Here is a 19,680-nt window from a genome sequence, read left to right as displayed (position 1 = left end):
AGACAACTAAAACTTGATCGTAGCCGGACAGTTTAGTATTTAAATAAATAGTGTTGATCAATGCCCTCTGTGTTTCGTTAGCAGATCTTCTCACTTTGTTATTTATTAGTCTCCAGAAAATATTGAACGGGTTGGTTGGTTGTTCTTTCTGAGGAAGAGAAATGAGAATCTACCTGGCTAGTCTACGTTTGGGGGTTAATTTAGTATACAACTTGCTCTTAATGCAGTTTAACAATTACATTATCTTTTTTTATTTCTTGACTTTAAAACTAGTTTTCTCCACTGTGCAATTCTAATTTTTTTTTTTCCGTCCTTCATCACAGTTCCTCCTAGTTTCCAAAAGCGTTACAGGGAATGGGAAGCTGGCAACATGGTAGACGCAGGAAGAGGTGGAGAAAATAAAGATGTGATTATCAACAATCCCCTTTCTCTGTACTGTGAGACCAATGCTGTTCCTCCTCCTGTTCTCACGTGGTATAAAGATGGCTATCCGCTGAGCTCTAGTGATAAAGTACTAATATTACCAGGTGAGTATTTAAATATGTCATTCCATGCCCTTAAGAAACTGCATTAGTACTAGAATTTTGAAATTAATAACAAGCTTTTCTTGTTGAAAACACTGGATGGATGTTCTCAGGCCGTTTTTTTTTTTCTTGACTGGAAATGTTTCTCCCCAGTGCTCAGACTTAAGCAAACTGTTTCCTTTTTTCATTTTAAAATTTAGTTCCTAAAATGGTGGGAATGTGAGCGTTTAACTTTCCTATGCTGTGCTGAAAAATAAAATGCAACACGGATGTTTTCTCTCTGATGTGTTCTTGATTTCTTTCTGTATTAACGTGTTGCCTTGACAAAATCATAATTGGAGTGGAAAAGCCTCTTTATCCAGGGATTGAGGCATGTAAACATTACAGTGGAAAAAATCTGGTGAAAGCTTGAAAACAAGCACATCATTCATATGCATGGCTCTGCGATGGCCTTTAGCCGCTGCTGTGCAGGGGCTATGCACAACTCTGTCTTCTTCCGAAGGGATTTTGGCTGAAGGACTGTACAGTCATCTTCAGCACCTCGTAGGCTTCCATATGAGCTTACATCTAGGTCCTGAGCCTTGTTCGGAAAGGTTACCCCTTGGCCGTGACCTCCTTCTTAACCTCCTGAGGGACAGCAAGAGAGGTGCTTATAAACTCTTGCAAGTACAAATCTGGAGGGCTTTCTGCACGGAGGATAGCTTTGGGTGACCTCTCTGCAGAGGGGTACGGATCAAAGGGCAGTGGTGGGGGCGACAGATTTTTGTCTCCCTGCCACTCATCTGTTGGGAGACCAATGAGAGCCACCCCCAAAATGTATTCCTAATATATGCTCCCCTTCTGAAGCTCTTTAAGGGGCTATCCTTTAAATTAGGAAGAGAGTGAAAAATAAATAGAAATAGTATGGACCTATAAGCTTTAGAAGTGAATTTTTTCAGTTCAGTACAGTTCTACCAGAATATTTTGTGGTTTTATTTCCTTTTGCTGATTAGTCAGTTCTCTATGCCCTTGCTGAGAAATATTTCTCTTTTCAATTGAAGAAGAGCGTGTGGCTGCGTATTACTGAAGAACAGGTATTCCTTCCCATGGAAGTAATTATTCTTTCCTAATCTTTCGTTACGAACATTGCTGAATTCCAAGTATCTGCCAGTCGAAAGTAACTAGGAAATAAAAATAATCTTTAGTTACTTATAATTCAGAACAAATGCTGACCATTCATAAATTTGCTTGCTCAGATCTCCAGTGCAATGTGGGGTGAAAGTGCTGGCAACGGCTTGATTTTAGATTTAAAGCTTGAACGCATTGTCCTTCCAGGAGGCAGAGTCTTGCAGATTCCACGGGCGCAGGCTGAAGATGCTGGGAGATACACGTGTGTGGCCGTAAATGAAGCTGGAGAAGATTCCATTCATTACGACGTCCGCGTGCTCTGTGAGCGTTCCTGCTTTCCTTTTCATTCGTAATGGAGAAAAATAAAAACGATTCTGCAAAAATTAATGAAGCATTATATTCCAGATTTATTTAACTTCTGAAGTTTATAGATTCTGTGTATTTGTAAGCTATGAAATGAGTGTATTTACGTAGGGTACTAGAGTTTTGCAGAAATACCCAGAATTGCATGAAAATGGTGTTGATGATGTTAGTTCTATTTATAAGATTATTTTACAGGAACTCAGTGGCGTTATCCCATCCCAATTCACCATAAAGAAAAGTGTATGTAGAAGTCCTCTTTTTTTCTTGGCATCACTTGTTCCCAGTCCAGTTTCCAGTTCAAAATTCTAACTCGTGCAAGACTTTTTCTTCTCCTTTTTCTTTGGTCATGATGTCCTACAGTATCTGACAAACAACCCAAGTCTCAAGTGAATTGATGGTTTAGATCAACCATTGAATGCCTGCAGGGTCCGTGCTTTGTGTGACCCATTGATAAACATAGCACAGAAAGCTTTCATGTGCTGCTTACATTATCTGCTGGTGTACTTACGGGTTTTGCCTTGGGATATGCGTATATCTCTACTTCTGTTCCTATATCTGCTGTGGAAAGTGGTGATTTATTGTGAGGAAGAGGGGCTGCCTTGGAAATCCTCCTTTGTTCTGGCAGCAAAGAACATGACAGACTAACTGGAAAATTAGTTTTCCCCTCTTCTTTCTTACGGCTGGTATGAATAAACATAGCTCTGCTTCGGTCCCTTGAGGTATACTCACTTGTTCCAGTTGAACCTCCTTGGGATTTTATTATCTTTCCCTGTATTCATTGAAGATTTCACCACTTCATTTTTCAGACCCATAGTTTGTGGCGGTTTTGCTGCTCTTGCATCTTAAAAAGTACCATGGAGCAATACTAAGTCACAGTATTCTTCTGATATTTTGCTGTTTTGTAGTTCCACCGTCCATCAGTGGAGCTGAGGGTGACCTGCCTGAAGAAGTGACTGTGCTCGTGAACAAGAGTGCAGTGATGGACTGTGTGGCAAATGGCAGCCCTGCTCCCAGTATTACCTGGCAGAAGGATGGCCACCTACTAGCAGAAGATGACAAACACACGCTTTTGTCCAATGGAAGAAGGTTACAGGTAGTGCCAAGTGAATAACTGATTGTTAGCATCACAGGCACACAAACCACCCATAAAATCACATTTGTTTAGATTTGCTGAGTGTGCAATTCTGTACTTCTGTTTTGTTTTTTTTCTTGGAGGTGCTGTCAGCCTGAGGAGTGTCTGTTCCTTGTTCCCTTGTCCCTGCCCTTTAGCCGCTTATTCCCACTCCTGTGCTGTTTCCTCAGTTGTGCTGACTCAACTGTTTGTGGGGTCGTGCTGTGAACTGCGTCGGTGAAATCGTTTGGTTTAAAATAACGTTGCAAACAGAAAGATTATTGTGTAGAACAACCTATTGCTGTCAGTTTTATTTGAGTTTTCTTAACAGTATTTAATTGATGCAGAATTTACTTTCTCTAGAAAATAAGTCTGTTCTGAAGAAGAAAACCCCACTCACTTCGATCGATAGATGAAATCAGATGAAATTATTAAAACAGAGCACTGAGCTTAGTTCCATCTGTTCTTGCACCATGAGTTGGGAATGCAATAAAATACAAAAGACATATAGAACATTAAGATTTTCATTTCAAGTATTTTGGGAATAGTTGTTATGTTACTAATTTTGAATTTTGCTTAGTATGATGGATACTACATTGACTTTTCTGGAGGTCTACAACGCACAGGTTTTGAAAGGAATAACATCAGGAGAAGTTTCTCAGCTTGGTTTCTTCATAATGCTGCAATTTATCCTACAGTAGGGCAAAAAAAAAAAAACCCCAAACAAAACAAAAAAACCCTGGAAACTCCCAAACCTGATGCTTTCACTTTAAGCTGTCTTGTATATTAGCTCTACGACAATCTTGTTTCTTTTCCTTAGATTTTGAATTCCCAGATAACAGATACCGGCAGGTATGTCTGTATTGTGGAAAATGTAGCTGGAAGTGCCAAGAAATATTTTAACCTGAATGTTCATGGTGAGTGTCTCAATACCTAATTTGCTGATCGTTTACTTTCAAATGTTGGTTTGGTTTGAATGTGCTCATTTTAGGTGTAGTACTTAATCACATATATTGCTTTATGCGTGCAAATCATCTTATTGGGTGTAATGGGCATTCTGACATAATAGAAATCAAATATCATATATGAAATAGTATCGGCGTTTGGCTTCACAAATCTAAGCACAATCAATAAATTTCAACGTTTTCCATTATTTTAAAAAAAAAAAAAATCTGCCTACCACCTTTCCAAACCTCTCCTGAAAGCTTCAGAAATTCAGGGTGCGTCTAGTTAACGTTTCAGAGTTAACCCTAACTTCCCCTTCTCTCTCTGCCCGCTGTTCATCCCACCACCCAGCTTTCAGTTCTGGACTGAATAAGCATTACTCCCGCAGAATACTCCTTTTCAAACCTACCAGGGAGTAACAGCAGCTACCTCATTATCCACTCTTAACAGTGGCCTTCGGAGACTTGTATCAGGGTCTTCTGCATATGGTCGGTGTCCTTCGGTGTCCTTTTCCCCCATTTCCCACGTCCCTATTAACTAGCTGATGTTCTGCATTGCATACTAGACAGAGGTGCTGTCTTCTCTCTCTTGCTTGAATGTAGTTGCAGAATCTGAGAGATTTGATGGTTTAGGTTATTACATAGAGTAGAAAGAGATATTGTTCTCATACAGACATGCAACACGAAACAAATTTATAGTGTTTTTCTCCACTCAGCGATATGATTAGAGAGCCAACGAATACTGTTGTCATGGGGAGAATTTGCCCTGGAGTCACTCTCTGAGAAGTTCTGTTCTCCTTTCAGTGGCGTCTATCTGGAGTTCCCGATGTTTGAGTTTTGTTTTTAAATCAAAATGTTTTGCTTTCCTTGACGTTTGTGTTTTAATCTGAACTTCCTGACTTTAAAATATTTGTTTATAGTGACCACAGTCTAATAGTATTATTTTAAAATAAACATCTGTAGGAAGCTTCAAACTCTAGCCTAACATCATCATTTATTTAGGGCTATTAATCTTTAAATGCAGTTTCATTTGAAGAGTTAGATTATAGATGTTCAGGAAAGGGCCAGCCAGGCTGTAGCACTGATGAAAATGCATTATCACTAAGCAGCATGATCTTTGTTTTGTCAATGTCAAAAAAAAAGATTATTTTTTAGCATTCCTGTATGTTTCTAATATAACTGCTTTCATAAATTTAAATACAATGTGAAAGGATATGCTCTTTAAAAAGTTGAAAAATACATTCTTACAGGTGAATAATAAACTGAAATAAAGCCTTCTAAAACAGGGAAAGTAAGCATCCAATTTTAAAAACTCAGTCTGTAGCCTTAATATACAGTATGGCTAAATAGGTAGTTTTCATACTGAATGCTAAAATTAAACCCATTACTGTATCCGTATCCATGTACGAACACATTTGTGTACCTAAATTGCATAGCTAGGCAAAATGCGGTGCGTTTGTGAGTGTTATGCACATGCAGTGGAAGTGCACGTGCATTATTTGAAAATATACCACGGAAATAGTTTAAGCAAAATTCATTAATAGGTAGCTCAGATTTGGCCCTATATATTTAATTTCCCCCTGTCTTGCACTGCCAGTAATCACAGCTGTGGGAAAGTAACTAAAAGTAACTAAAAGTAAATAACTGTAAATGTCACCCAAATTCTCCATGTATTCTAGTGAGCCATTTTACTCTCATTTGTATCAGGGGAAGTAGCCCCCAGTTATTCCAAGCTGAAAAACATGGCTTAAAGTCACCCCTTTACATTGACTCCTCTTTGTTTCTGCAGTGCCACAGAGGAGCCATAAACTTGGCTTAATGACTGCTCTGTGTCATTCAAGTGACGGAAAGCAGCTGGAGTATTTCTGGCGGATACGATCCAAAATATTTTAAGATTTCATTCCTTGAAGAAGAGGATTCCATGTGTTCTTTGGAAAGGTTTTTCCACCCAGTGGAGCCAAGAACATGCCTTTGCTTTCCTCTTGAAAGTTGTATATATCCACGCTGTGAAAACATGGAAACTAAGGCTTGAGATTTATTAAAAGGAAGAGATTTATAGTTATTTTGTTTTAAATAGTAATTGTAGAAAGGTCAAATGTTAAAATATTCTTGTCTTTAGAAATACTGAGACTTGTGAGCTTAAAAATACACCCTTAGAGCGATGCGCTCGTGCCAGAATTTTAAACTGCTTAGCTCAACATTACACAACAAGTTTGTCTGGTTAACAAAAGATCTCTGCACTAGATCAGAAGGAATCGTTTGTGGCTCTCTATAATGAAAAAATAGACTATATAAGAAAGAACAGAAACAGTACAGAGCATCAGCAGGAAATGATATACTCTCCTATTTATGCTGACAAGGTAAATTTAGTCTGTCTTGTCTTACACAGCAAATGACCTTGGGTGTACGTTGTTTTGTAATTAGTAATACATTAGTCAGGAGTTACAGGATCTCTTATAGGTTAGTTAGCCTTCCCAAATCCCAATCAGGGAAGGACTGCAGGCGAAGTTGTTGAAGTTTTTGTGAGGAAAAGGGATGACAGCTGGACTGGCTTCAGTCACATTTCCAGATACATCCTGAAAGCAGAGGTCAGTTCATAGGACGTGAAAGGTGTTTTCAACTTAGTCCTTTGGCATAACTCAGCAATTCAACTTTTAGTAAATCAGGATCTTGTGGACTATTGGTTGCTGACGTTTTGATAGATACTATTTATGTGTTTCTTCCTGCAGTTCCTCCAAGTGTTGTTGGTACTAATCCTGAGAATTTGACTGTGGTGGTGAATAACTTTGTCTCTCTGACTTGTGAGGTCACTGGCTTTCCACCTCCTGATCTCAGCTGGCTCAAGAATGGAAAACCTATCAGCTTGAACACTAACACTTTTATTGTGCCTGGTGAGGAATCTCTGCTGTTTCTACAGCCCTTGGACTTGACCTCTGTCTATTTTGCCCTGATAAGGGTGACAGCCGTTTATGCAGCCAGTATATTCTCAGTATCACTCTACATCCACTGAGTAGAGTTACATCAGTAAGACACTTGGCCTACTGTGTTTTTAAAACATTTAATAATATCTTGGCTGCTGTGTGATTTCGCTTTAAAAGGAAACTAGCTCAGACTGCAAATGAAATAAAACTTTTTGTGTGGGATAGACTAGAGAGCAAGTCACATAACAGAGGTGCTCTAATATAGGTATTGATTGCAGCTGATTCACTTTGACTCACCTTTCAAAGGAATGATCAGAAGTTGAGATGGAGATTAAGATAAATTCAATTTATTTAGATGGCAAAAAATAACAACCCTACCATTGACTCCAATGGGGAATTAGATTAACTCGTAGTAAATTTTCAGACTCTGAGGTAGAAATCTGTGTATTCTGAGGTCTTTTCACCCATTCTGAGGTGCTCAGTCAATAACGTCCAGGAGCGTCTGCGTCATTTCTACTCCTCCTGCTGATCCTCAGCCCTGGGTTTCTAGTGCACGTCCCTTGCTGCGGCTCTCGCTCCTGTCCTGCTGGTAATAGGTGGTGAGGGGCTGCATTTACAATGTAGGCTAAAGAGCAGACATAGAAATTGCTTAATGTGGCAGTAGAGACATCAATGGAAAGTAGCAATGTAGCCACAGAGAGTAGTTTCACGGATGGAGACAGGTGAGACTACTGAATAAAGAGTGGGATAACGACAGAGGTAGGTGGAGAGAGCATAGTTATGTTAGCAGAGAGAGGTTAGCAGCTGTAAAATAAACAGCTCAAAGAGGAGTTTGAGTGGTCCAAATTTGTGATCAACAGCACCAATTACATTTACTGTAAAATTTTAGTTCTCTGGTATTTTTTAGAAGGATTAATAAGCCCTAATAACCGTTGGCAGTGCAGTGCTTTTTTGAACATGAGGTTAGTGTAGTGCCTACGCTCAGTCTATTGGAACTGCAGTTGCAAAATAACTTTTGAGATTGGTGTAACAATCACAGGATAAATCTGAAGTCTTTTCTCTTTACTTTAGGCGCTCGAACTCTGCAGATTCCCCGAGCCAAACTATCAGATGATGGTGAATATACTTGTATTGCCAGAAACCAAGCTGGGGAAAGTCAGAAGAAGAGTTTCCTAACTGTCCTTGGTTTGTTTGTTTGTTTTTTACTATTTTCTGAAATAATATCTAGTGCTGTGAAAATGCAGTATTTTATATTTTTCCTTAGGTTGTTTTTCCCCCTCTGACAAAACAAAGGCAGAAATAACTCTCAGCTTGTTCTTCAGTCCCTCCAAGCATCAAAGACCGTAGTGGAACGTCGGTGACAGCGATGAACGTGAGAGTGGGCACGCCGGTGATATTGGAGTGTGAATCCAATGCTATCCCACCACCAGTCATCACATGGTACAAGAACAGGCGCATAATTTCAGAGTCTGCAAACGTGGAGATCTTAGCAGATGGGCAAACGTTACAAATCAAAAGGGCTGAGGTAGGCGAGACTTGTAGCATGCTGCCTCTGCACTACGCCACTACTGTTAAGCCATCATTTTGCCCTTTATTGGTGTGTTCCACTCGGTGTCAATAGGCAATACGTTTGCAGGAGGCCTTTCGTCCTGTAAAAAGGACTTAGAGTTGAATTCTAGTCACAAAGGCTTTTAATATCACTACACTGTAGCATTAAAATAAGACTAACATAAGGTTTTCTTGTTTTTGATTCCAGGTTTCTGACACTGGCCAATATGCGTGCAAAGCCATAAATATTGCAGGGCGCGATGATAAAAATTTCCATCTTAATGTTTACGGTGAGCGTATGCTGCGTTATCTACAGCAATTATTGTAATACAGTGGATAGTTCAAAATACGCTTCCAAAAGTATTCGGTAACCAAACTTTTCATATTGTTTCCATTCAATTTATAGTGCCACCAAATATAGAAGGCCCTGAACAAGAGCGGGTCAATGAAACTCTCAGTAATCCTGTTACCTTTGTGTGTGATGCTACTGGAATTCCTCCACCAACGTTAACATGGCTTAAGAATGGAAAACCAATAGGTAACAGTCTCCTGATTCACTCTTTTCTACTCTTTTCTGCCCCTTTGGGGGGTACAACTGTGCTATTCTTAGTCTATTCTTTGTTTCTTCTTCATCTGTTTCTTAAATAGACCCTTATATTCACCGATAGTTTTGTTTTGCTTTGAAGTTTTGATGAAAAGTTTTCACAAGTTGTATTTGCTCTCTTTGGCCTAGTTTGAAATGATCCTTTACTGCATGTTTTCAGAAAACTCTGATTCTCTTGAAGTGCATATTTTATCTGGTGGAAGCAAGCTTCAGATTGCCCGCTCTCAGCTTCTAGACAGTGGGACCTACACGTGTGTTGCCTCAAATATAGAAGGAAAAGCTCGGAAAAGTTATATCCTTTCCATTCAAGGTACAGTATGTGAGTGCAGTGAGCAGAATTGGTTAGTAACTGTTGAATATGACACTGTATGTGCGCTAGAGACACTGAGATAATACAAAGAGGTAGAAAAGTGGAAAATTTGGACCACTGATTCTGTCATTTGCAAGCAGTGGTGGAAAAAAAGGGTTAGAATATTATATCAGTAGTCTGAAATTTGCATTAAAAAGTGTCCTGAACATCTAACTGTACCACAGTTTGAAAACAGGGAATTCTGTTTGTTTGTTGCTGATCCCATTCTTCTGCCTGATGAACCTGAAGCCACGTGGGTTGCTGTAAGATATCAGAAGTAGAACAGCATACACGGTTTCAGAAGAAGTGATACTTGGTACCTTTTTTGCCCTTACACATAAAAGAGGATAGCAAAGAAGTACTGGCAAGATTTTCTTATGCAAAAACTTTTTTTTTTTTTTTTTTCCTCAAATGAGGAACGCTGGAATTGTCTCCTGCCTCCCTGCACTGTACCCTTAACGCTGCAGCTGTCTTTGCTTTCCTGGGTTGCCAATGATCTCGGCCCCATTAATTGCGCTAGTTCTTCCCACGTCGAATCAGCCACCTATGGCATAGCATCTCCAGCTTTCTGCCGCGGTCCCCTCCCGCACCAGCAGTTAACGCGTTCAGGAAGAGGCATCCTGAGCTATGAGCTGTGGGCGCTGGTGGGTACATGTGCGATAATTGGCCAAACAGAACTAATATCTGCTTAATCACAGCAGTCTTTGGGGGTGTTATTTTGTATGTGTGTCCCTGACTGCCGGTTTCCCCCAACTTTAGGAACTGAACATCCTTGATTAAGCTGCCTGTTTGATGAAATTAGACTGAAATTGCCCAAAACTTATTTGTGGGATAGATTAGCTTGACAGGTAGCATGACTATATATCATCCATGTTCTTTAAGAGAACGGCTTAAAGATGACCACTGGATGGGACATAGTAGATGTGTGGCTGTTAGCAGGAATATGATGGTCTTGATGCGACAGAACATTTGACTGATTTGCTCTAATGCTTACTACGCGTGTGCTCAAAGTTAAACAGGCAGTTAATTGCTTTAGTGAATTGGGATGTTATCATAATGCTATTGTACGTGTTGCTGTTTGAGCAGATAGCTATAGATGTTAAATATAATGACAAATACAGATATTTCTTGTAATTTTGTAAATTAGTTTTAAGGAACGATTAAAATGGCTTTTGAATTTATCTTTGCAGAAACCTTTCTAGAAAGAATATTAATCATGTGCTTTCTCGACTTGATTTGTGTAGAGAAATTACAATAAACTTTAGTACTTCGTACTTGTGTTAGTACAATGTCTCTTGCTGATGAATCTCCTCTTCCCTCCATCTTACATTCCCAGTTCCTCCTAATATTGCTGGCTCAGAAATGCCTAGTGAGGTCAGCGTCCTCCTGGGAGAAAGCGTCCAGCTTGTCTGCGATACCAGTGGAGTGCCCGTGCCCCTTCTGCAATGGCTTAAAGATGGGAAAACAGTTGCCAGTGATGAATTACAAAGAATAAGGCAAGCAGAGATTAAGCAAGCATTACATTCTCTCCTTATATAATTTAAAGCGTAGAGAGGAGTTATGTCACTGTGGGCCTGAACAGGCTTAGGTTAGCCACGTTAGGACACCCTCTCCCTCTTTAGCTTGTGTGATTCTAGCACGTTTCATTGCTACTTTGATTTTCTGCTCTCCAGGTACTGTTTAAAACGTATGGAATGTCATCGTAACACAAAGGAAGTCTAGTAACATTTAAAATATTTGTGGGATGTTTCATCTGTCCAATTTGTACGTGTCTGGCTTTAATTCAGAGAGTCAAGATTTCAGGGTGATTTTCTAGCATCTAGGTTTGAGTGTACCGTGGATCATTAAAAAGCCTTTTCCCAGGCACTTCACCCTTACCCTTGTTCCTCAGTTGCCGAGTGGGGGGACGGACCATAGAGAAGGCATACACAATGGAGCATGCCACCTAGCAGTCAAGGAAAATGCAGCTGCCATTACATGCCTAGACATTTCCCAGAAGGGGAAGATGGATGAATGAATGCTCTTTCATTTCCTCGGCTTCCCCTCCAGCCTGGCATGCAGGGCTCGAAATGCCTGGCCCTCGTGTCCCACCACTGTACGCAGACACCGGCAGGCAGGCCTCCCTGCCTTCTTCCCTCCAAAGAGAATCGGCCGTGGCTGTGCCCTCTACTCAAAATACCGCTTTTTGGCTTTGATCCAGGAGATCTGAGGTACTGAGGGAAAAGCTGAAAGTGCCGGTTTATACTTTGGGCTAGTGTAGAGGTTGATGCAGTATGTAGTGCGGCTGGAACTGAAACCTAATGCAAGCTAAAACAGGACATCTCTAGGAAAAACTTCCGAGGCTATCCCTGATAATAATATTTTGCAGAGAAGAGTGGTTTCCTAGCCAGATTTCCCAAGAGGATAGAGGTAGTTGAATTAAATGTACAAAACTGGCTGTTTATTTGCCGGGTCATAGGACTATGTAAACAAACTCACTGTATTTTATGACCTTCCTTGTAGAGTAACTCCAGATGGCAGCACATTAAACATTTTCAGAGCTCTCACTTCTGATACAGGAAAATACACTTGTGTGGCTACTAATCCTGCAGGAGAGGAAGACCGAATTTTCAACTTGAATGTATATGGTGAGTTTTTGCAGATGTGAAACTGAGATCTTGCCCATAATCCTATCTTGGTGAGTGCTCCCCAGAGAGGACCAAGAAATGAATGCCTCTCTTCAGCGCAATACTGCGTGCATGTGTTTCCAATTTCACGTACTGTAGATATCACAGTATGTTACACAGGATGTTCTGTCAATGCAAAACGATTGAAATAGCTATTAAATCTGTTTTGGGATAAACAGAAATTAGTTTCTTTGGTATAATTCATAACAGAGGAGTTCTACTTGTGGTGATACTGCTTGTAGAGGAAGATACACCTGGGGCTACTGTGATACTGCTCCTTTGTTATATTGTTTATCTCCATTAATTCCAATCAAAGTACATCACCTAAAACTGGGGTAAGATGTAGGGAACTAATTCCTAACGGGATCCCACCCCTGACCAAGAAATAGTTTATTGGGGTTTAAAATAAATGCATAAATAAATAAAATTTTGGATGGGATTGTTCTCTTCCAAAAAATGACATGCAGAAGACAGTGAGCATGGTGGTTCTTTACCGCTGTAGAGTGGGGACAGTCTAGTTTGTGAAAGGTGGGTTTATGAAATACTATGAATAGTGTGAAAGAATGAAGAGTATTTCACAGAGGCGTAAGTGGCTGTCCTAGGTGTACGCTGGGAGATGGAGAGTTGGAATATTAGGGTGAGTAGAGTAACAAGACCTTTGATAGAATAAATAAAGATAATACTGAATAATAAGATCTTTTTGGCACTTCACGTCTGCGGAGAGACTGTTTTGAGCAGTTTGAATTATTGGTTGTGGTCCAAGCTATAACTACTTAAGTGGTCTTATCTGTGCAACTGTCATGGTGAGTGATAGGATCCTACGTCAGCCAGAGCTTGGAGATGCACGCGCCTAGGCCTTTCTTGCTCTCGAGACCAAAAGGCTTTCAAACTAAAATATAAAACCAAACAAAAAGACAGACAGAAGAGGTTTTGTGAAGAATATTCAGTCAGAATACTTAAGCAGCCACTTTGAAGTTTTCTCAGTTGAAAAACTGAGTCAGCATATAGAGTTAGAGATTAACATACTTTCCTCTTGCATGATCCCAGCTGTCACCTTAGGCTTGTTTAAGTAGGTAACTTGACAAAATCTGCCAAGTGCCCTCTGGTCCCCAAGGTTCGTCCCCTCCCCTCTGAAGCTTGACCGCTTGCTGCTGCTTCCAGTGAACTTCACGCTCCGAGCCTCCCCCTTGCTTGCCTTGCCCTGCAGTGTCTCAAACCTTTGCCTCCCTTAGCATGCTTAGTAGCTTCCTAAGGAAGCTTGTGCTTTTGTAAAAAGCACAACGCAACCATAAATAAACAAATGAAAAAGAGGATCGCCATTCTGCTGTGCACCTGATTTTACGTATGTAAATAGATATTAATTAGCGCTCAATGTTACTGCTAGAGGTCATGACAGTTTGCAAAAACTGGGCAGCTTCTTATTGAATTGCCTGTGGGGCGTTAGGTGCTGGATTTTTGCCTTGGTTCGGGTCACTATCTTGTTTAATATGTCCCTTTTTAACGTTTACGCAATGTAGTTCCACCAACAATAGCCAGTAATAAAGATGAACCAGAGGACCTCGCTGCCCTTTTGGACACCTCCATAAATATTGAATGTACTGCTACTGGAATCCCACCCCCACAGATAAACTGGCTAAAGAATGGACTTCCTCTTTCTATCTCCTCCCAAATCAGGTTGCTGTCAGGTGGACAAATTCTCAGGTTGGTTTTCAGTTATTTTAACTAGATGAGTTACCTGTTCTCTTCTGCTCTGCCAACAGAACTCTGCTAACATTGTTGAAAACAAGAATAAAAATTGGTCCAAACCATGCCATGTTAAAGGCATAACAATATGTTCCATTTACAGCTTGGTTAAAATGTTAAAATGATTTTTTTTTTTTTAACTTTAGAATTGCCAGAGCGCAGGTATCTGATGTTGGTGTGTACACTTGTGTAGCCTCTAACAGAGCTGGAGTGGACAACAAACGTTACAATCTTCAAGTTTTTGGTAAGTTTCTCTGAAATGCTGTATGCAAAGAGTCAATGATATTACTTGATTAATTTCTTAACATAATCTTCAGTTTTCTTTCTCGCCAACACAAAGTTGCAGACGTTCACAAGTACGTCTTATGTAGATAATCTTGAGGAAAACGTTCACTTTTCTAAAAAAAATTTTCATATGGAAAGCGTCTTAACCCTGAAAGAGTCCTGCTTGAGTTGGCACCCATAACATGCCACAGATTTGTTAGGCTGAGTAACAACGTATAATTTCCAGTTGAATTTCAACACACCTATTAAACATAAGTGTAATGAGGTGAGGAAATGCAAAAGGATAGCTGCATTCCTTCTGTTTTGTAGGAACTGTTAACTTCTGGGTGTACTTTGTATTAATCAGGTCTTTGTTTCTCTGCAGTGCCACCAAGTCTGGATAATGCAGGAGGAACAGAGGATGTGACTACAGTAAAAGGCAATCCAGCTTCAATGCAGTGTTTTACTGATGGCATTCCCACCCCAACTATGTCATGGTTTAAAAACGGACATCCTTTAAGCCTTGGAGCTCACGTGACTTCAAGAAACCAAGGAATGGTTCTTCATTTTGTAAAAGCAGATACTGGTGACACAGGCAAATACACCTGTGTAGCATCAAATGAAGCTGGGGATATCAGCAAGCACTTTTCTCTAAAAGTGCTAGGTAAGTGTTGATCTTTCAGTTTCCGAGCATAAGTATCTACCCAAGACAGCAATTTTAAAATTTCTAGGGGTAAGAAGTATTTTTAAGAAAGATTTTCTTTGATAAATGAGAGAAATAAGGATATGGAAGTTACCTAAAGATGAGTGAATGCGTAATATATTATCTATAGTTTTCTCCAAGATCTTAGAAGTACATAAATGGACTAATTAACAGTAAACTAATTTAGGGAGTAACTTGGTTTAAACAGATAGCTTTGGTTAGTAGAAAATCAGCTTGACAGGTTGATAATCAGCTATGTGAACTGACATAGCTGAAGTTAAAACGTCTTAAGGGCTAATAAAAATCTTCACTGGTATATGTAATATCTTTAACCCAGAATTACGAGAGCATTTTCTAATTACTAATTTAAACTCACAAGATACAGAAATTACTGGACAGAGGCAGAGGGAAATTACATGAGATGCTCAGTGGATTCATGACACAGCCAGAAATAATACTAATGCAGACTAGCTCTGCAAGCTCTAAGCGCGAGGCTGTGCATCAGGTTTTATAGGCTATTTGAGTCAATAACGAACTGGAATGGTTTTCCTTCCGTAGAGCCGCCTCATATCGATGGTTCTGATCGAGTAGAAGAGCTGTCTGTGGTTGTTAACAACCCCCTGGAACTGCTTTGTGTCTCCACTGGCATACCGATCCCCACAATCTCCTGGATGAAGGATGGGCGCCCGCTTCTGCAGAATGATAATGTTCATGTCCTAAGAGGAGAAGTGCTTCGACTAACCAGCGCTCAGGTAAACCGTTTGCTTCAAAATACGCTCCGTTTGAAAACAGCCCTAGAGGAGTCTGTAAAACTGCCTGCTATTAGGGCTGTCCCGTGAGATGTCCTAACAAGCTTCCCTAAAATTATCCGCCTGCATTTGCGATTGATGAATATGTTTTTCAAGTCTTGCCTTGGAGTTTCCCCTGCAGAGCAAACAGTGCTACCGTGAGTTAAGAGGTGACGAAGTACTTCAACTTCTTCTGTCCCTTAGCTCGAGTACATTTCAGAGTACTGTAATTTTTTTTTTTTTTTTGGAGGTGCTTCTTGACACCTGGGAGAACAATCAATGCTAGGGACTTGTGTCCCTTTCCGGTTTTATTTATTTATTTATTCTATGCACGTATCGTTCGTTTCCTGCCTTTTTGACTCATGTTACTGTCTCCTGCTTTTCTTCTTTAATATGTTATATTTCCTCCTTAATCTTTCTTTTACCTCCAGTCTTCCCAATATTTGTTTGCTTCTCACCTGTATAGGTCATAGATTGCAGAGAAAAACTGCATGTATTTTGTTTTCATCTGTGTGCAAATTAGGAAAAGAAAGAAGTACTTGAAGGTGATACAGAAAGTTTTAGATCAGTTCAGGCTATGAAAGAGTCCTAGGCAAAGTAACTTTCATAAACCTGCACCAACAGACTAAAGCTGTATCACCTACAGTCAGCCAGTGAAGCTCACCAAACACAAGTGGGACAGGGCTTAGGGACAGGGCAAGCAGCCTGATTGCTGCTGGGTTTTTTTTGTAAGCAAAGATGCCTTATATTTACGTTGAAAGGTTTACAGGAAGGAGGAGGTATAAAGATATTACTGAATATGCATGCAGAAAAAAAATTCCCTAGTGTACCCGTAACTGACCCTTGCATAGACTGACACCCGTGGTCAGTTCTGTATTCGTTGATAACCTATTGCAAAAAGCAGAAAGAGAAGGGATTCTTGCTGGAGGCACCTTTTCCAGAGAGATTTTTTGGGGTTCTGCAGCTTGCAAGCCACCTCTTTACAATCCTACCTGGTAAAACGGACGAGTTTACAAGATTTGCTGTTGTTTCTTTTCAGGCGTTCCTTGCCTGTTGTCTCATTGCTGCCTGCTAAATATTGCTGCCAGTACTGTATTTCACTGTTTTTCTGAATTGTTCCCATATCCTGAAATTTCTCCTGAAGCTGTTTGGGTGTTTCTAGGTGGAGGACACAGGAAGATACACGTGTTTGGCATCTAGCCCTGCAGGAGATGCTGATAAGGAATATTTAGTAAGAGTCCATGGTAAGCCTGATTTCGGGAAAAAATATAGTTCCTTGATACTGTAAGCTGCTGAGGTACGTATCAGCTTTTTCATTTAAGCAGTTGCATATTATCAAATATGAAACATTGTGCTTTCAGAAAGTGATATTATACTGTGTGAACATAGTTAACATTTCTGTGTATAGGTAACTGTTTGGAACACGACAGACAATTAAAAGGGAAAGTCTCAACTGATGTAACTGCTTTCTCTTATAATTTCAAGTGTTACATTTTTGGATAACTAAGTTATAGATACAAGCATACTTCCTCTTTTTCATTTGGACTGAGTTTATTGTGGTTATTGAAAAAGGAAGTATACTGATATCTATAATTTTCTTAGTTGTTCAGAAGAAAAAGCCAGGAACTCTAGAAATGCAGTGAAATGACAGAGAAGGAAGTGTAAACAGGACTTCTGCAATTCTACAATAAGCATCAGGATTCTTGAAAACTATAGTTCCCAGATTTCTTGATGAAGAGATCGGGGAACTTCTGCCATCTCTACTCCATCTGGCTTAAATGCTGGTATCCTCACTGAGAATGGACTTCGGGTTAATATCTGGCAGAGTGGTTGCCAGTGTGTGACTTAAAAACCAGGTTCATCAGTTAAACAAAGGTGATATAGTTAACGTAGGCATTGCAAAATAAAACTGCTTGATAGGCTCTGTGGCTCTGTGTTTATTTTGCATCTTGAGAAATAAAATTGAGTTTTTCGGAGCATGGTTTTAGTGGTAGGTCATATGTGTGGTGTTTATTGTATTTCTTAATTTTTGCAACAGTTCCTCCTAACATTGCTGGTACCAGCGGTCCTCAGGACCTCACCGTGTTGCAGAACGGACAAGTTATACTGGAATGCAAGTCAGATGCTGTGCCACCTCCGACAATCTCATGGCTTAAAGATGGAGAACTTCTAGAGGTATAGCGGCTACATTACTTGTACTAGTCTGTTGCTCCCTTTATTTTTTTACACGTAGTGCTTGAGGTTTCTTACTCTGCTCACTTGCCCCTTCAGTGCAGTCGAGTTATGGTCCCTTGATTTCAAGAGAAGCTGAGTAGCCCCAGTACAAATACAGTTAGTCCTAAATGAGTACCTGAAGCTAGCAGGCATGTGAAGTGGCCATCCCACTGTTACTTGTTCTTTTTTCCTTTAGGGGGATCCCTTGCTCCTTCTGGATCCTCCGAACAATCCTAGAAGCCTTCGGTATACTCCTGAATGGCTTCCCAGGAAAGGTAGCTGAGAAAAGACTACACTCTATGTTTCCTTTGGGTATATTATGCATCTTCATATTCTAGTAGCATTTAGAAAGGAATTTAAATTCTTTACATTGAGAAGAAGTAACCGGATCGCTAACTACCACAGCTTGTATCAGATGTTATCTTCTTCACTCAGAATCCCGTGTAGTGTCATGTAAGGCATCAAATGCTTGCCGGCTTGAGAGGAAATCAACAAGAGGAGAGTAGTTCCAACAGGAAGGCTTTTTATTGCTCATCCTCTCCTTAGGATCACTCATATTTTTCAGTCAGTAGCCAGGTGCTTTTCAATTGACCTATTTAAGTTCAGTTATTAATTGAACTTAATCAGTCAATAATTCTTCCCCATTTTGATCCTTGTGAATAAAGAGGAAACAGATTCGGCTTATGAATTGTCTCTTCTGTGATTGTAGTCGATTCTCTAGTCTTCCTCCAAAATTTAACTGTAATTTGTTTATGCTGAGTGCAGATTACCTGTTTTACGCAAACATCTCAAATGCTTCCCTGGAAGATAGTTCTAGAGTCAGGCTGTTTTGGTTCGGGTAATTTCAACTTGTTGGTCGTAATGGTGCTGACAAGGATCTTGTTAGCAAAGATACGGGGTGGTCACATGAGAAATGGGCACTATCTTGAGACCAGTTCCACTTTCACTTCTTATTAGTGCTTATGAGTAAGCAGAAAAGTATACTAAAATAACAGCTGCTAATGAAATTTCCCGTGTTCTACTGTCCTAAGTCTTTCTCAAAAGGTTCTGCTTCTTTGCCTTACTTACAGCGTCTCATCCCTCAGACTAGTGTCTTTTCTGTAAGTTTGGAAGCATGAAGCATCAGTGGGGAAAGAGTAAGAATGTTGTGAGAGATTGTCTTATTGAGACTAAGTGCCGCTAGGGAGCGTTACCTTGAACGAAGTAGAAGAAGATGGCTAGAAACAACCGTAAGAGAAATACTGTTTCCCTGAAGGCTCTTCATTCCTGGCATGAGACTTGAGTGCTCGTTTCACTTCAATTTTTGCATCTTTAATTGGATAATGATGCTTTATAAAAACAAGTTTGAACAAAGTTTGGAAGTTAGGTTTGTGGATGTTTTTGGGCTCTGTCTTCCTTGCAGCGCTTGCATTTTAACTAGTACTTGAAATTTTTGCTTTTTCTGAACACTCTTAACTAAAATAAACTGTGAAAAGAAGAAACCGCTCTTAGAAGTTATTTGCCAGAAGAGAAGGAAGCAATAGAAGAACACAATAATAGTCACAGATATTTAGCCAAGCGCTGGTGGATTAACTTTTGTTTTTGTTAGTTCTCCTGTTGCTTCAGGAATTCATCTCTGCATGTGAGGTCTGAGACATGTTGGTTGGGCAGTCTGGTAAATCTCCTGCCTTTTGATTTATAACAAAGTAGGGAAGCTCAATATCTTGAGTTAGCTCTCCTCAGACACTAAATTTAAGTTATAAATTTCATCCAGACACAGGCCTCTTAATTTATCATGTGAACGTTAAGTAGCAGACTTGGGTTTATTTTATCCCTTTCCGTCGTTTCTGTT

General features: G+C 40.0%; 1 protein-coding gene across 7 annotated transcripts in view; it reads left to right on the top strand.

Moving 5' to 3' along the window:
- The window catches only part of HMCN1 (hemicentin 1), a 252,628-nt gene that overhangs the window by 196,442 nt on the left and 36,506 nt on the right, over window positions 1–19,680 (top strand). For all 7 annotated transcript variants that reach the window (XM_068953529.1, XM_068953530.1, XM_068953525.1 and 4 more), the window contains 18 exons: window positions 324–527; window positions 1,839–1,952; window positions 2,900–3,087; window positions 3,926–4,022; window positions 6,779–6,940; window positions 8,042–8,155; window positions 8,293–8,495; window positions 8,727–8,808; window positions 8,925–9,056; window positions 9,283–9,432; window positions 10,808–10,967; window positions 11,974–12,098; window positions 13,655–13,838; window positions 14,027–14,124; window positions 14,530–14,808; window positions 15,406–15,599; window positions 16,798–16,879; window positions 17,674–17,810. In XM_068953529.1, the coding sequence (XP_068809630.1) occupies window positions 324–527; window positions 1,839–1,952; window positions 2,900–3,087; window positions 3,926–4,022; window positions 6,779–6,940; window positions 8,042–8,155; window positions 8,293–8,495; window positions 8,727–8,808; window positions 8,925–9,056; window positions 9,283–9,432; window positions 10,808–10,967; window positions 11,974–12,098; window positions 13,655–13,838; window positions 14,027–14,124; window positions 14,530–14,808; window positions 15,406–15,599; window positions 16,798–16,879; window positions 17,674–17,810 (2,705 nt within the window). The remainder of the gene's footprint in view (window positions 1–323; window positions 528–1,838; window positions 1,953–2,899; window positions 3,088–3,925; window positions 4,023–6,778; window positions 6,941–8,041; window positions 8,156–8,292; window positions 8,496–8,726; window positions 8,809–8,924; window positions 9,057–9,282; window positions 9,433–10,807; window positions 10,968–11,973; window positions 12,099–13,654; window positions 13,839–14,026; window positions 14,125–14,529; window positions 14,809–15,405; window positions 15,600–16,797; window positions 16,880–17,673; window positions 17,811–19,680) is intronic.

Source organism: Struthio camelus, chromosome 8 (genome assembly GCF_040807025.1).
Source record: "Struthio camelus isolate bStrCam1 chromosome 8, bStrCam1.hap1, whole genome shotgun sequence".
Classification (NCBI taxonomy): domain Eukaryota; kingdom Metazoa; phylum Chordata; class Aves; order Struthioniformes; family Struthionidae; genus Struthio; species Struthio camelus.
This window is presented reverse-complemented; position numbering and strand designations above follow the sequence as displayed.